Source organism: Lucilia cuprina, chromosome 5, assembly GCF_022045245.1.
Source record: "Lucilia cuprina isolate Lc7/37 chromosome 5, ASM2204524v1, whole genome shotgun sequence".
NCBI classification, from domain to species: Eukaryota; Metazoa; Arthropoda; class Insecta; order Diptera; family Calliphoridae; genus Lucilia; species Lucilia cuprina.
Window position 1 is genome coordinate 58,185,197 of NC_060953.1, and position 16,547 is coordinate 58,201,743.

The 16,547-nt window shown below is 28.1% G+C and overlaps 1 protein-coding gene across 1 annotated transcript; it reads right to left on the reverse strand.

Moving 5' to 3' along the window:
- Positions 1–12,448: 12,448 nt before the first annotated feature.
- On the reverse strand, positions 12,449–14,004 carry LOC111676983. The gene is made up of 2 exons (XM_023438000.2): positions 12,893–14,004; positions 12,449–12,825 (listed from the first exon to the last, which is right to left on the reverse strand). Exons 1-2 carry the CDS (start codon positions 13,902–13,904, stop codon positions 12,515–12,517), a joined length of 1,323 nt encoding a protein of 440 aa, XP_023293768.2. The 5' UTR covers positions 13,905–14,004; the 3' UTR covers positions 12,449–12,514.
- Between the last annotated feature and the right edge of the window lie 2,543 nt (positions 14,005–16,547).

A 16,547-nucleotide genomic window follows, 5' to 3' on the forward strand; every position in this document is an offset into this window, starting at 1 on the left:
GGCTGCTTTATAGTAGAGGTTTTTGTCAATGTATTTTTGTATTCTATGCAGAGCGTCTTTAGGTTTTCAGTTTGTATAACGTTTTGGCGCTGTGTCTTGTGTTGATAAAATTATTACTCTACTTCATGACAAGGGTATGAATCTTATACCATTCTCTATTTAGTTATTACACTTTATATGATGATGATGTGCCAAAGTAGCCAAGTTCTAAGAATATTTTATATTAGAAATATATTTCATCACTATTTTTTATCCATTCTTTATAGCTAATGCTTCTTAAGATGAGATGTTATTGTGGGTTTGTACTGTTGTTCGATTCAACACAATCTAACGTTTAATAGAAGGAAGCTTCTCGGTTTGCCTATATATATATACATTAATATGTTTTTCTGTCTGTTCTTCTGTCTATATATCTATCAAACCGTTTGCTTTTATTTAAATTTTATAAACTGTTTTTTTTTTTGTGTACTGTATTGAAGAGTTGTTTTTGACCGACCAGATTTTCTTAGTAGTTTCTTTTGCCTTTCTCGGAAATGTCTATTATAATAGTTTGTTTTTTTCAGAGAAATGTAATATGTTCGATGTGAAGCACTTAAAGTTAAATATTATATACTTTTTTAAAGGTTTTTGGCATAAAAATACACAGATTTGTGGTCTTAAAATAGGCATTACCATTTAAAAGGACTTACTTAAATTAGTTTCAAGAAAACACAAGAATTTAAGGAATAAGATCGAAAATATTTCTTTAAACTTAAAGTTTAGGCTAACAATTGCTCTTAAACTTAAACTCTTTTTATAAATGTATCGATTAAATTTACTATTAAAATATTAAAAACTTCAAATAATAAAACATTTTTCAGAAAAGATTTAGCATATTGTACTATAATGCGTATGATGAATTTTTAATTTATATAAAAGAAAATTATTGCTCATACGTTACCGGTTGCCTAACAACACAAATGAATATCAGTTTTATGTAGAAAATTCATTTAAGCGCTTTAAAGGATTAAACATAAATAATAACAACATTTTCTTGAGTGTTATGCCAAATGCCTGAAAATTTCTAAGGAATTTGCATATAAAAATATAAACAAATTCTATATTAAACTTGATCCAGTACGAAATAATGTTATGACACATTGTCTAGACTGTAATTGAAGAAAATGTAAAGAAAATTTACAATTCTCTTCAATTTGAACATTTCTAACAAAATAAAAATAATTTACACAACTTTTTTCATTTTATTACAGGTTTTCTGGACAAAACCTTCCAAATGGTAAGTCATACATTTTTTATTATCTTTTTTAAATTGATATTTATTTAAAAAAAAAAATGTTGCCAAATTTGATATTTATAGGGAATTTCCCTAAATTTATAATAAGATAATTTGAAAATTATTACAAATCTTCGAAAAAAATACAATTTAGAAGAAATATTAACAAAATTTCCTTCGTTCACCAAATGTCCTTTTAATAGAAGATTTTCTTAAATTTTTATAGATTTGTAGAAAATATTCACAAAATTGTAATTAAAAATTTCCACAAAATTTTCCATTTATAAGAAATTAAAGGAAATCAAATTTAATTTTCTATTTATATTAATATTTCACAGAAATTGATCATTAAATTTGATTATTTTTAATTTTAAAAAATTAATTTTTATAAATTTTGTTTTGAAAAAATTTTAAGAATTTCAAAAATTTTCTGTGTAAAGAAAAAATTTTCAAAGTATATTTTTTTTTGGGAAAATTGTGTAGTATAATTTTAATGGAAATTGTTTTGTTCTATTTTTTCACAAAATTTTCTTTTATATAGAAAATTTTCACAAACTCTCCTTTTTATGAGAATTTTTAAAAATAACCTTTTTGGAAATTTTTACAAAATATGCTTTTAAGAGGAAATTCTCACAAAATCTCCTTTTTAAAAGAAATTCTCACAAAGTCTACATTTTATAGTAAATTGTCACAAAATGTCCTTTTTATAGAAAATTATCTCAAAATCAATTTTTTGTAGAGGATTTTCATAAAATTTAGTTTTTTAATAGAAGTTTAAAAAATCCATTTTTTATACGAAATTTTCGCGAAAAGAATTCCAGGAGAAAGTTTCTCAAAATCTCCATTTTATAGGAAATTTTTATAAAAGTTCGTTTTTTAATAAAAAAAATTCAATTAAATTCCCTTTTTCACGAAATTCCCTGATTATAGGAAATTTTCACAAAATTGCCTTTTTATAGGAACTTTTCACAAAATTGCCTTTTTATAGGAAATTTTCACAAAATTGTCCTTTTTATAGGAAATTTTAATTTTTTCAATTTTGTTGTTGAAAATTTAATTTTTTAATAGAAATTTTTACAAAATTTACTCTCTATAGAAAATTTTCACAATCTCCATTTTAGGATATTTTCACATTTTTTTATGATATTTTCACAAAATCTTCTTTTTATTGGAAACTTTTACAAGATTACCTATTTACAGGGAATTTTCACAAAATATCTTTTTTATAGGAAATTTTCAAAAATGTTCGTTTTTTAATAAAAAGTTTTTTTTTTAATTTTTCTTTTATAGGAAATATCTACAAAACTCCCTGATTATTGAAAATTTTCCCAAAATTGCCTTTTTATAGGAATTTTTTACAAAATTTTCCTTGCATTTTAATTTAAAATTAAAATTTTTCCAAAATTTAATTTTTTAATAATATATTTTTTTTAAATTCCCTCTCTATTGGAAATTTTTCAGTATATTTTCACAAAAATTTTTTATGAAATTTTTGCAAAATCTACTTTTTATACGAAATCTTCAGAAGATTTTAACAAAATGTTGTTTTTATAGAAAATTTTCGCAAAGTTCCCTCTTTATAGAAAATTATCACAAAATTGTCTTCTTATGAGAAATTTTCCATAAAATTCCCTTTTTTATAGGATTTTTTTACATATTTCCTATTTTATAAGAAATTTTCACAAAAGTTTAAAATTTAAAAAAAAAAATTAAAATGAGATATTTACAAAACTTTCTTTTTTAAAAATTCCCTTTATAGCAAATTTAATTTTTTATAATAAAGCACAGCCAATTTTTTTTTTAATTTTCTCTTTTCTGGCAAAATTTTTACAAAACGTTCTTGATTTCGTTTTTTGTAGGGGCATTTTTACAAAATTTCCTTTTTGTTGGAAATCTTTCAAAAAGTTCCTATCTATAAGAAATTTTCATAGAAATTCATTTTTTCAGGAAATTTTCTAAAAAATGACATAAACAATGATCTCCTTTTTAAAATTTTGGTCTTAAAATTTAATTTGTAATTTTCAAAATAATTCCTCTTATAAACATTTTTTCACAAAAATTGCTTTTTATAGGAAATTTTTGATTAGTTAGTAAGTTAGAAGGTTAGTTTATTAGAAGGATGTACATATATACATCAAATCGGAAGAAATACATCTAGGCCTCTTACGGGCGCTTCATAATCAGTGGCTCAGAATCGAACCCACCACCTTCGGTCTACCAGGCTTGAACACTAACCGCTAAACCACCGGAGGACAATTTTTGATTAATTTAGTAAATATATATTTTTTTAAAATCTGTTTTCTTTATTGAATAAACAAACCACTGTCCATTACCGCAGTAATTTTAAACAAATTAAATGTGTAATAAACATCAACACAGTGACACAAATACATTTGTATGGAGAATCAAACATGTGCGCAAAATTTCTCTCAAACTTTTGCACACTATTATGTGACAAATTCTCTCTTTATATTTTTGCTTTGCTGAAAATATCCCAGTATTTTCTTTCATTCAGAGTATGAGAATGTACAAAATTTAATACTCAAAAAATTATATTTATTGTCTTTTAGAAAAACCTCCAACAAAACAACATTTTAAAAAGAAAACTTTTTACATTTATTTAAAATCTTCTATTTTTGCCATTTGAATATTTAATGTGGTGGCATAATTAAGCAGAAAACTTGGGAGAAAAAAATTGTTGTTCTTATTTCGGCAACATTGACATCCATTAAGAAGAAATTACTCTTACAGCAGTAACAATAATAAAATATAATGACTAAAAGGTTTATCTGTCTTTTGTGGACTGGATACCATGTGATATGAAACTGCACACTTAGAGGCAATTAAATAATACACAGACTTTCATACAGTTTTATAGGTCTCTGTGTCAAATCGGCTGAGTTTATTATGGGTTTAATTTAAATTAAGCACGAGTGTTGTTAGTAATTTTTGCTGTAATTTTTGCTGTTGATTCATGTATTGTTTGGCTGGCTGGTGATTTCGAGGTTGTTATTGTTGTTGTTGCTGCTGCTGTTGTTGTTTTTGTTTGTAAACACTGCATGTTTAGCTCCCTTAAACTAAAACAACAATATATCTAATACATATACAAATATAATACTAATACAACTACTATTATATCTTACTATCATCGCACTCATATAAACTTTGTTTGAAATACAACATTTACTGTCGTTTATGACCTTGAAACAGGCTGATGCTATTTACCCTAAAAATATGCTAGACTTATACACAAACATATACAAACACACATACACATACTCTTGCACATTATTGCCATTTCGTTATAAAGAACAAAATAAAATGTACAAAGAGAGTATCAAAAAATTTTGTATTTATAGAGCGTAAAATGTGGAGAGAGGGAGAGAGAGTTTGCAACAAGAGATAGAATTGTTGCCAGAAGAAATTTAAAAAGACTGGTATTGCTACTACATGTTAATAATAAATTTTTGTTTATAGTAAAATATCAATCAGTAGTAGTTTTTCAATCTACTATTTGTAAAACATACTTTTCAAAACTACTACATATCGCCTGGCTCACATAGAAGTAGTCTATTAAGGACTTACTAATAATGTGTTATATAATTACTTTCTTATTTCGTAGTCCTCTTTCCTGTGAATCTTTAGAAGCTGTATATGTTCTGAAAATACTATTGTGTAAGTAAATTTCAATATATTAACTCCTTACATGGTGATGAGAGTTTTTGCTGGGATCTTAGAAAATTTTGGAAAATTTTCTAATTTTTCTAAAAGTTTGATATCTATAGCAAATTTGCTATCTGTAGTAAATTTTTTGAAAACTAGGTTAGTTTAATAGGAGGATGTATAAGTAAATTTTAGCATTTTAACTCCTTACATGTTAATGAATGTTTTTGTTGGGATCTTAAGAAATTTTTTGAAAATTTACTTATTTTTTCCCGAAGTTTGATATCTATAGCAAATTTGCAATCTGGAGTAAAGTTTTTGAAAACTAGGTTAGTTTAATAGCTGAAGAAAAATACTAAGACAACATTTGAGCCGTTGTGCGCCCCTTTTCATGAAAAAAATTTCACTTTATGTATTATTGTTTAATGATTGTAATGTAATGCTCCAGCTTCCTGGACGTAATTCTTAAAAATATTCCAATTAGTGTTAGTGAGGAATGTTATTTCCGAAATAGCATTACTTCCAAGAGAACGGAATGCAACTGTCAGTGACAAAGAAAGTGCACCTCTCCGCAGGCTCAACATTTGTCTGAATCTGAACTTTTGTAAAGATGGGCTCATACTAATCTCATACTTGCTCATTTTGAGAAGATTTTTCGTCTTGCTCTCATCAGACTCATCCCATAAGATCTTTGTGGTTCTACCCACAGTTTCATTATTCCAAAAGAACTTATGGGATTCTCTTACCCATATGCTTTAGTTGCGTCGTATGGTTTTGCGTTCGTCAGCTCCCTTTCCTTTGAAACTGTCACATTCGCCCATTCGTTGCCGACTACTCCCGGTACCCATATGATGTAAATCTTACCTCTTGGAAAGTAATCAGTTAAAGATTTCTTACAATCCAATACTATCTTAGACATGCGGGCTTAATTTTTTCCCTTAATCCAATATATACATTCCATTATTGTTCGGAAGCTTGTGTTATGCTGGAAAACTTCTGTTATGATTAATTAAACTTTAGTAATTTTCTGTTTTCGGGTCGTCAATACAGAACGCCACGCCTACTTTGTCCCCCAATTAAGAGCTATCTGTGTAGCAAAGAATTCCTAATGTTATTTAATCTAATATTCCGCTTGATATTCTATGTGGGATCAGGAGGTACGTCCGATTATTGTTTATAATTTTTCAATGTGGTCAGTACACATTGATGACGTGTCCTATATCCGCTTTGCCATTTCGACTCATGTTCAATTTTTGTTTTAGTTTTTAGTTCGAATACTTCTTTTTTTTCACTTTAACTTTTCAAGAATTTCCAAATAAATCGTAAAATTTAATGAAATTACAACCAACGAAAAGATGTGAGAAAAATGAAGAATATACGGTTTATTATTACAAGGCTTGTAAATGCAAAAAAAAATGAAAAATAAAAATAGAATTCTGTAAAAGTAGTAAAGTTAAGCAAACGCTTGCATTTCAAAATGCTAGACTGTCTGGGGAATAAAACCTCAATTAAATGAATTTGCTTTCTTGCTACATTTATTACAACAGTAATTTTTCTGTTTTTCTTTGGGTTTTATTTGCAAAAAAAAAAGGTTAAAAATTATATTTAAGTGCTTTTGCTTGATGAATTTTGGTCTCATGTTAAAATGTTTTTAAAGCAAAAGAAAAATGTATGAGAAGGTCATTAAATTACAAATAAAAACTTAGTTGTAAATTTCTTAAAAATGTCCTTCTTTTAAGAAGTTTTTTGCAATAATTCCAAAAAACTATACATTTAACTTTTTAAATCAATAAAAAAATATATTTTAAGAGGAATTTTTAAAACATTTGCAAATGTATAAAAAACTATAAATAAATTCACATAAATCAGTTTCAACAGATGTGCTTACTTTTACACTTTATAAGTCGAAAAACTAGCTAAACCTTTTCATTCTGTTACTGATTTGACATCTGGTGTTTGAATTGAAAAAAGCCCATAAATATACATATGAACACACATACAGATAAAAACAATTATGTCTATAAAAGGAAAAACAATAAATGAAAGAGTTAAAATTTGTGAATAGTTTTCCTAAAACTGGTAGCAAATGTTTTTTAAAACTTGATTTAAAGTTTTGATCAATATGTTTATCATCTATAAAGCTTTTCAGAAAACACATTCAGTGATATACATATGTACATACACAATTGTAATTTAAGTATAACAGCTCCTGTCCAGCAATACGATTAAGACACAATGCAATCGAGAGTGACACAAACATCGGACCCACCCATTTGGCTCTAAATTATCTTTCGTCTCGAATCTACTTATCGAAAAAGAGAGCGAAGACAGTCATCAGTTAGGTATCCCATTTGTTTTACAAATGTCTAAATTCTTGAAGTAAACTCCTGCCTTGTCCACTTTATTTAACAGTGGTCTTTTTCATCCACTGTCTACTACGAGTCTATGAATCCTTCAATGAAGCAATCAGGTGGCAAAAGTATAAATTTAACTTTTTAAAGTTTGCACTTTATTGAAGTACTCAGCGCCGTTACGGAAAGATAGGCAGCTATGGATCAATCCCATTGTATAACCCGACAAGAAAAAAGCTATCACTAAAGTCAATAGCAGGGGCGACCCAATCATCTGACCTAATCTTCCGGCATATCGAAAGATAACTACGTTTTTGATGTCATGAAATATTACATTATGTAAAATACAATCCCCATCAACTAAAAACACATTCCATGGCATTTCTTAACCCCTTAAAGCCCGCAAAACCACACTAATGTGGTAGCAGCAGCACCTATAGACACACCTATTTAGTAGTCCGAAATACGCAGCCAATAAATTAGGATTCCTCTTTATGTCGAGATAATGTAATAAAGGATGTAGGAATATCCAAATTCAATTCAAACCCACTAAGATAATAAGTTGAGTGGTGTACCTCGACCAATCCGCGAAACATGTAACAATATACATCCTTTTGAGAAGGCAACAGCTCCAGAGGATCGATTGCCAACTTATATCAGTTCTATTCTCAGACGAACTTACCAGCCAGGACAAGTTCTGCGGCCAACTGACCATTCTAAGAAAAAACTAAGGATACATTTGATCATCACTAGATAGTGTCGGCAGACTAGAGGTATTAGTAGCACCTATTTTCCTCGAAATATTGCAATAACACCAAGATGGAGATTTCACAAAATAACATGCCCCCAGGAGGACTTCTCTCAAAAAAGAGCGAAACTGTCACCACTTTACTGCCCTCAAGTAATCTAAGTAGAAGACACCTAAAACAACTAAAGCGAAGTTGTTCATTGAAATGTATTTACTCCTTTAGACTAGTTAACTGACTGCCTTTTTGTTATTTAAGGAGTAACGAGTGAAAAAAGTGAAAAAAATCTAGAATGCTTAGGTTAACCCTAAGTGGTAGGTTTAATAGCTCATCTCCTCGTACTGCTGGGTATTTCAATTGAAATTTGACTTGTTCAATAACTTAAGCTTTTTTAAAGTTTTTCGTAAGAGATCTAATAATGATCTTATTCTTATTCACTTAAAGATGCAAATTAATGATCTTGCAATTTCTTTTTTTTTTAATGTTGCTTGTTTTATAATTTAAGCTTTTTGGGAAAGCTCTCCTAAAGATATTGGAGTAGTAGAATACATATTTATAAATCTTGCTTATTTAAAGCTTTTCGTAATAGACCTCATAATGATCTTGGTCTAGTTATAAATACATGAATATGTGTTCACTTATAGAAGCAAATTAATGATCTTGCAATTCCCATTTAATTTAACTGTTACTTGTTATATTATTTAAGCTTTTTTAAAGCAGATAGACAATGTTAGAGTAAACATTTAATTTAAGTTTTCCTTAAGCTTTTAAAAATAAATTCTGTTTTAATTTTAACAGTAAATTAACAATTTCTTTTTTATTTTAAAAGAAGCTTTATTCTTTTTAAATTTTCTTAAAGCATTTCGGTGAACGCTTTCATACCAATGTAAATAAATACGATTTAAATGCTTTTGCATTTCTTTTGCATTTAACACTTTTATTAATTCAATAACTTTTACTTAATTAAAGCTTTTAAGAAAAGCTTTACCTAAAACGATTAACTTTATTTTTGGTTTTCTTTGAAATGTGTGTTGAAAGTTTGCAATTTAGTTTAAACTGTTGCTTGTGAAGCTTTCCTAAAGATTTTGGAGATGCTTTCAAATAGATACGATCCATGTTATAAAGATGACTCAGATTACTATTGCATCTTGAAAGTATGAAAGCTTTTGTAGGCATATTTTGCTAGAAAGCTTAAGATTTAATTTTGTATATAAAAGCAAATCACAAATGAGCCTTACACTATGATCACTTATCATTTTCTTTCATCAACGACGAACAACCCTAATAAAAATATAACTTTAAAAATATATAACACATGTATAATCCTTTGACTTGCAACAATTAAACTCACATGTTTTAATAAGAGTTTCATGCTGCAGACAGCAATTAAAGACTCATGTCATCGTGTCACTAAAATAAGTCAAGCAAAACTTTTTCTACAACAAAATCCAGGGAATATGTTCATAATGATTTTGAGAAAAAGAAAACGCATTAACAAAAAACAAACTATTAAATCGTTTCATATCTAAGAAAACCACAGAAACGGAAATGATGCTTTCAATTTTAACATTTTCTTTGATTTTATTCATTTACTTTCTAAAGAAAACTTCCCCCTTTTTATTACAGAAAAAAATAATCATTCTTATAATATGAATCTACTTATAGAAAGTAATAAAAGTTAATAAAGATATTCTCATATGAACACTCTGTGAAATATTTTTCTACTTAAAAAAAGTCAAAGTCTAGAAACTTTTGACTTTGATAACAGACACACACACATACACACACAGACACTTGGAAAAATACATTCCAAGTATTATTAACACTTGTCTTGTGTTTAAATAAATATACACTTCTTCATACTTATATGAGACGTTAGATTAAAAAAATCATAACGAGTACATGGTTACGTATGTGTAATAAGTTGATTCGAAATGAATATTATGCATAAAATTCCCAAAAGAAGTGTTAAATAACATTTGTTTTTGAAACAAATAGACAAAATTTTAAATGTATTTATAACAAAAAAAATAGAAATGTGTTATTATAATCTTTTTAATAAACTTTTTAATTTGCATGCTACTGTAAAAGTGTTTTTTTTCAACAATGAGGGGCATACTTTACACATTTCAACTAATGTGTGAAGCAGCAAAAAGGTAAAGTTTTTTTTCAAACAGGAAATATTTTTAACATTTATGGTTTTGAGTAACTTCTTCTGGAAACAGACGAATTTTCATAATTATATGTCTTACAAAGTATTAAGCAGTTTATAGTCTACGCCCTCATACATGATTACGTATGAAAAAAGCCCATTGCTGCTTTACAAACATGTACTACACAGATGGTTGTTTTGTTGTTTGTGAACGTTTGCCAAAAGAAAGCATTACCATTTAAAGTTTGTCATTTAATGACAGTAAACCGTGTAACAATTACTTTTATGGAGAAAAAGTTGTTTTTCCTTTTTGTATGACAAAAGTTTTCATACTTATGAATTCATTATTAATAAAGTATTTGCCAATGTAGAGGAGTAATATAATAAAATCATTTACATATAATAAGCATATATATATGTAAAACTGACTTAAAGATATATATACTTATGAAATAAGCTCTAAAAGTTTAAGTTTTAAGTAAAACTCTTGTGTAACTTTGGTTAAAGGTTTCGAAAAAGAAAAGAAATATAATTCTGCATGGTAGTTTTCGCATATAAATATGCAGTCACATAAACTAACCTGGACTTTTTGTTCGTTAGTTCACTGTCGCAAAGACTGGTCTCTTTATCTGAAAAACTGATTAACATTATTAGGAGTTTTTTTTTATTTGGTTAATAGTTTTAAATCTGTTAAAGTCATTTCGTAATAACGCCTAGTACCCAGATTGATATTGTATTGAAATTCCCAATGAAAGTATTTTATGTAAATACTCATGATATTAACAAATTTTGTTATGGTCGGCCTAAAATTATTAGGTAGAACGTCCCAAATAAGTTTAAAAATTATAATTGACTTAAAAACATTTTAGTATTGCATCAAAATTCTACGTGTACTAGTTTTATTTAAATTTACGATCGCTCCATAATTGTCCCTATGTGCTACATAAGGACGCCTATATTTTTGCAAAAAGTAATTGTTTTAATTTTTGAATGAATACTATCTCAGCAAAAACTTGGTAATGTCTTGCAATTGTAACCACTTACCTATTGACATACTTTTCAATGACTTTTACATATCGTTCAGTTTACACAGAAGTAATTTAGTCTTAATAATATTGTATTATATAAATACTTTCTAATTCATTAGTTAGCTTCTGCGTTTTTGTGTGTGTGTTTTTTTTTTCACACAAATTACATTGTAAGCAATTGCGGTATGTATTTACCTACAATGACAACAGCTTATTAAAATAATAATGCAAAATTTTTTTGCATTTGCCAAGTAATAATATGGAATGTTTAATAATGTGTTTGTGTATTAAAAAAAGATTAAAATAAAAAAATTAACAATTTTAATTTTTTTGTTTTAAGAAATCACCAAAAATAATTGTGCAAATTTGCGCATAATTTTCTTTATTTATTTAGTATTTTATTGGGCGTATAAAAGTTTTTAAACACTTGTTGCTTTCAGTTTTAAAAATCCTTTGTATGTATATATTTTTAGTATAAAATAATCCGCACTATATAATTGTGCAAATTTGTTAAAACTTCTTTTCTTGTTTATGAAAATAAAGATTTCATATTTTAAAGCGCTTTGTAAACATTTTTGAGGAATTGCGACTTTCAGTTGTAAAAATTTTATCTATTTTTTTTTTTGGTAAAAAGTGTAAATCTTTTAATTTTTTCAAAAAATGGAATTTTCAAAAAATTTCCTAAATAATTTTGCAAATTTGCTCAAACTTTTTTTTATTTCTAAAAATAAAAACTTCATATTTTAGAGCGTTATATTTTGAGCGTTTGCCACTTTTCGTTGTAAAAATCTTTTCTCTTTTATGCTAAAAAAGTGTAAAACTTTTAAATTTTTTACAAAAGAGAAATTTAAAAAAAATTTGACTAAAATAATTGTGCAAATTTGCGCAAACTTTTTTTTACTCTTAAAGAGCGTCTACTAAAACACAGTTTCGAATCCCGCTAATTTCCGTATATTTTAGTAGCTGCAGTACGAAATACATAAAAGAGTTGAACGTCATAGTCAAAACTATGTAGTTGTACTTAGTCGAACAAAACTTAGCTTCTACATTAGATTTAAGTTAACCCGCTAAGTAGTTTTTGCTGCTTTTATATAATATCCCAGTAAAAACTCGGTAATGGGTTGTGCTTACATCGTTACTTACAGTTCAATGACTATTACATACCGTCTGTATTACTTTGAAGTAGTCTAGTTATAATTTCCCATTTTCGTTTTTGGCATTAAAACTAAATCACCTTGATTTAGAAAAATTAAAAACTATTTATTCAAATATACATCATTACAAGGAACAAGTTTAAAATTTTAAAAAACTGTACTCAATCGTACCGATTTTGATTTTGAATTGTGTCTACTTAACATTTGCATGGACAAAACTCTTTCGCCGTATAAAGGATCTATTGTAACCACGCTTTGGGATTTTTCCGCTTCCATGGCACTTTTCTCCAGTTGCTGTTTCTTTTGAGGATTTTTCATAGCCGATACAATATAAGCGTCTGGTTTTGGAAATATACTAGAACTAGTATAATTTGATAGAATACCATGGCTATCCAATTTCAATTGGTTTTTCTTAAAAGTACTTTGTCGAGAAACACGTAAAGCCGAAGAAGCTGAAACTGCAAATAGATAAATAAGAATAGATTATTGGTACTAAACTTAAATATATCTTCACTAAAAATCTACCCATATAATTATTAGCCTTTAGTCTATCCACTTTTTCTAAAATTGTTGGTTCTCTTTGCAAGTTAAAGCAAAAACATTTATCGCCTGTCTCATCACTGGTTTTCATAGACTGAACTTGTTTTCCTAATACCAATTTCCTATGGCGGCCACAGGACAGACATGAGTTTTTGTCTTCTATTAGCATAGGTTTTAAGATGTGACATTTTCTTGATTCTTTTTGTAATTCTTTTAAAAATTCATTTATTTCCGCATATCTTTGCTCCAAATATTTCTTCATTGCCGGCAAAGTGACACGATCTAATTTACAATTAAGCATTTCTTGAGTCTCTAACATGGCTTCTCGAAAAACTTGTTCATTTTTATTCAAACAACTGCGTATATCTTCGATGTCATTTACCATATATTCAATACATTTCTGCTTTCCTGCTGCCTTATTGACCAATTGCTTAATTTCTTTTAACTTATCCACCATGCTATCGATTTTAGTCTCATATTCTTTTACACGTTCTACCAAAAATATTGAAACACGGTTACGTAAGCCCACATTGAAAACCGAATTTCCTACCATCAAACAACGTTCCTTATTGTGTTTCGTATAAAGAGTACACAAATCTTCATTGGGTGCCGCATATAAATCCCAATACATGGGATCGAAAACATTCGTTTTATGATATTTACGTATTTCTTCGAAATGTTCTTCGATTTTGTCATCAATTTCTTGTGTTTTATTTTCCAACTTTTCTAAAAGTTTCCATTTTTCTTCATAACTTTTAATTGTTGTCATTTGAAAATCATATTTCACTTCGCTTGTGGTTTCGTTTAATAACTTCTGTATACATTTCGCTGGAAATCCTTGAATTCGAACTGTTTCATTGTGGCAATTAAGTTTTTGCAACAGTATAATCAAGAGACTTTGAAGTACACTTAAATGTTCATTAGTTAATTCTGGCGCTCCTAAGGCAATTTTAGCTAATTCATCAAGTGTGAAGGTTTTAGGGGTCGTTAAGGCCATTGAGTTTAGATCTTTGATGTGTGTCTATGATGGTTTTTAATTGGAAAAGAAAACCAAAATAAAAAATATATGTATAATGAATAAATTAAATTTTTTAAATATAAAATTTCTAAAAAATATTAGGGCAATCCAAAAATACAAACACTCCCTACACTAATTGCCTTAAGGTCTTCATAAACAAGACAAGAATGCTGGCACCATCAAGTGATTGTGCAAGCCGATTGAATGTGTTTGATTGTGTGATATTAAAATTTATTTAATATTTTATGTGATTGTGCCAGCATGCTTGTATTGTGTGTGGGAAAATTTGCTCAATCAAATACATAAAATTTTTTGAGCAATAATCATAGTTTGTCTATGAAATCCAAGAGAAAAATATTTTGGGAAAAATTGTTATAAACCTATGGGTCAGCTTCATGCTGGCGATAAATAATATATAAGTCAGGGGGTTACTCTGTATTTCGATTCGAAAGAAAAAGTTTTTGAAACCTAATGTACATGATGAAATGTGTAAGGTGGGAGTGTTTGGGCAACAACCGCAACACACAATATTTTTTGGTTTGTTTAGAGTATGGGTTTTGTCAAAATGAAATTTCTAAAATAGAAAAATAATAAATATTAGATAGAAAATTTGTTATGTATTTCACAATATTACATATAAAACTGTCGTTGTATTTAAATTGTATTCGCAGCAGGACAACGTTTTATTGGTGCTTCATCTGAATTTCTTCATTTGGAACCCCTTTATCAGCATTTTCATTCATAATTTTTAATTTGAAATTTTTTCGTTTAAAAAAACACAAATTTAATTTTTATGTTAGAATAATAATAAATTAATTATTTTTGACAAAACCTAAGCACTTTTACAATAAACAAATAAAAATCAGCTGCCTTGACGATTTCACCTTACTTAGTGCATCCTGCTAATGTATTTAACATACAAATTCGAAATGTTTTTCATTCGAATCGAATTACAGAGTAACCACCCAATTCTTTGTAAAATTTTTATTATTCCCATAAAATTTCTAAAAAAAAAATATTGTATAAGCATGCTTGTGTTGCGTACGGGCCCTTTTAGTTTCATAGGTTATCATAGGTTTATCTCGATACTGCAGATCGATTAGCAGGTCTGCCTAGCATGCAACCTCGTGACGTGCCGTCTATTGTGGGCTATACATTTATTGCCTTATTTATAATAGTTTATCAAAGGTTTATAAGACAAATCTTTATATAAAATTTGTTCTCTAAACCTTTGATAAACTATTATGATTAAATCAATTAGTGTGTCTTTTGTTCAAAAAGGTCACTTTAACGTTTGAAAAAATAATATGAAGATATTACTTTCAATAGACTCCAGAAGAAAACTGAAATCGAACTGGAAAGTTTTAGAGCAGATCACGTGCTTGTTCTGCTTAACGAACATTAATCGCTCTAGAATGTTTAAAGGGATGGACTCCGTTATGAGAGAACCATGCAACTCATGAGATCTGTATAGAATTAGATATACCTAGTACCCGTTAGACATCTCAAATTGACATTAAGTGCAGACCCCATAAATATTATCTCTTTTCGTATAGTGGAGTTTACAACGACTTCATTTCTATTACTGGCCCCGCAGGACATTCTTACGAATGGTAAAGAACCGTTTCTTCTAATTTCCCGTCAGGTTTGCTTAGCAGACATTCTTGATATGCACCGTCTACATATTTTTTTTTTTTTTTGACAGGAGTTCCTAACTCTAAGCATGTGTTAGTGAAAAAGTACCTTACTCTAAATAGGTGTTAGTAACAAAAATGTAAACACACAGAGTTTTATAAAAAATTACAATTTTAAATTTGTTGAATTTTGGTCTAAGGATTTTAAAAAATTAAAGAAATATTGAAAAAATAACTATATGACGGTTATAGACATAATTTACGTCAACGTATTAATTCCTCTCAAGAATAAAGACAAAAACCAACAAATTTCTATATCAGATACCAAAGTATACCTTTCTAAAAGATTAAGCACTGCCCATGAGTATTTGCTCCATCACATTCAAAATTTTAGATAATGTGTCCTGAAATTTGAATTAAAAGTCTATTCTTTAACATCTGACACAACATCTTTCTTCTTCGAGATAGATAAAATTGTTCTGTTAAAATGTCAGCCTGTGATATCCAAAGATGTGGAACGTTGAGTGTACTAGTATTAATTGCTTTGACCTAATGTTGTTATTAAGTTTTACAATAACTATTCTTGGTGCTATTATAATGACGGCCTGTGTAATCCAAAGATGTGGAACGTTGAGTGTACTAGCTTTAGTTTAGTGCTGTAATTAAGTTTTGTATAACTATTTCTTAAGTTAGCATGGATTCTAAACAGTCTCTTCCATTTTGCTTTCAATAACCATAGATACATGGCAACTTCTTTAAAGTGTGGACATAAGTATACAATAGAAATTCAGCTAATGATTCTGATCCGGTTTTTTGCTTTTCCTTAGTCAGTATAGTACTTAATATGTGTATGTAGTAGTATCATTTGTTTTGTCTACAGTATTGCACAAGTTTTGTCTTAGAGTACCGTTATACTTGAATCATTCGATTTACTATAGACTAGTTATGGATACGCTATGAATGAATACGCTAAATTCTACTTCTTTTT

Bases quoted from the DNA above. Each gene is read 5' to 3' on its own strand.
- LOC111676983 (XM_023438000.2), bottom strand. From the start codon at position 13,904: ATGGCCTTAACGACCCCTAAAACCTTCACACTTGATGAATTAGCTAAA. The intron at 12,826-12,892 runs GTAGATTTTTAG...ATCTATTTGCAG, and splicing joins AAAGGCTAATAATTATATGG to TTTCAGCTTCTTCGGCTTTA.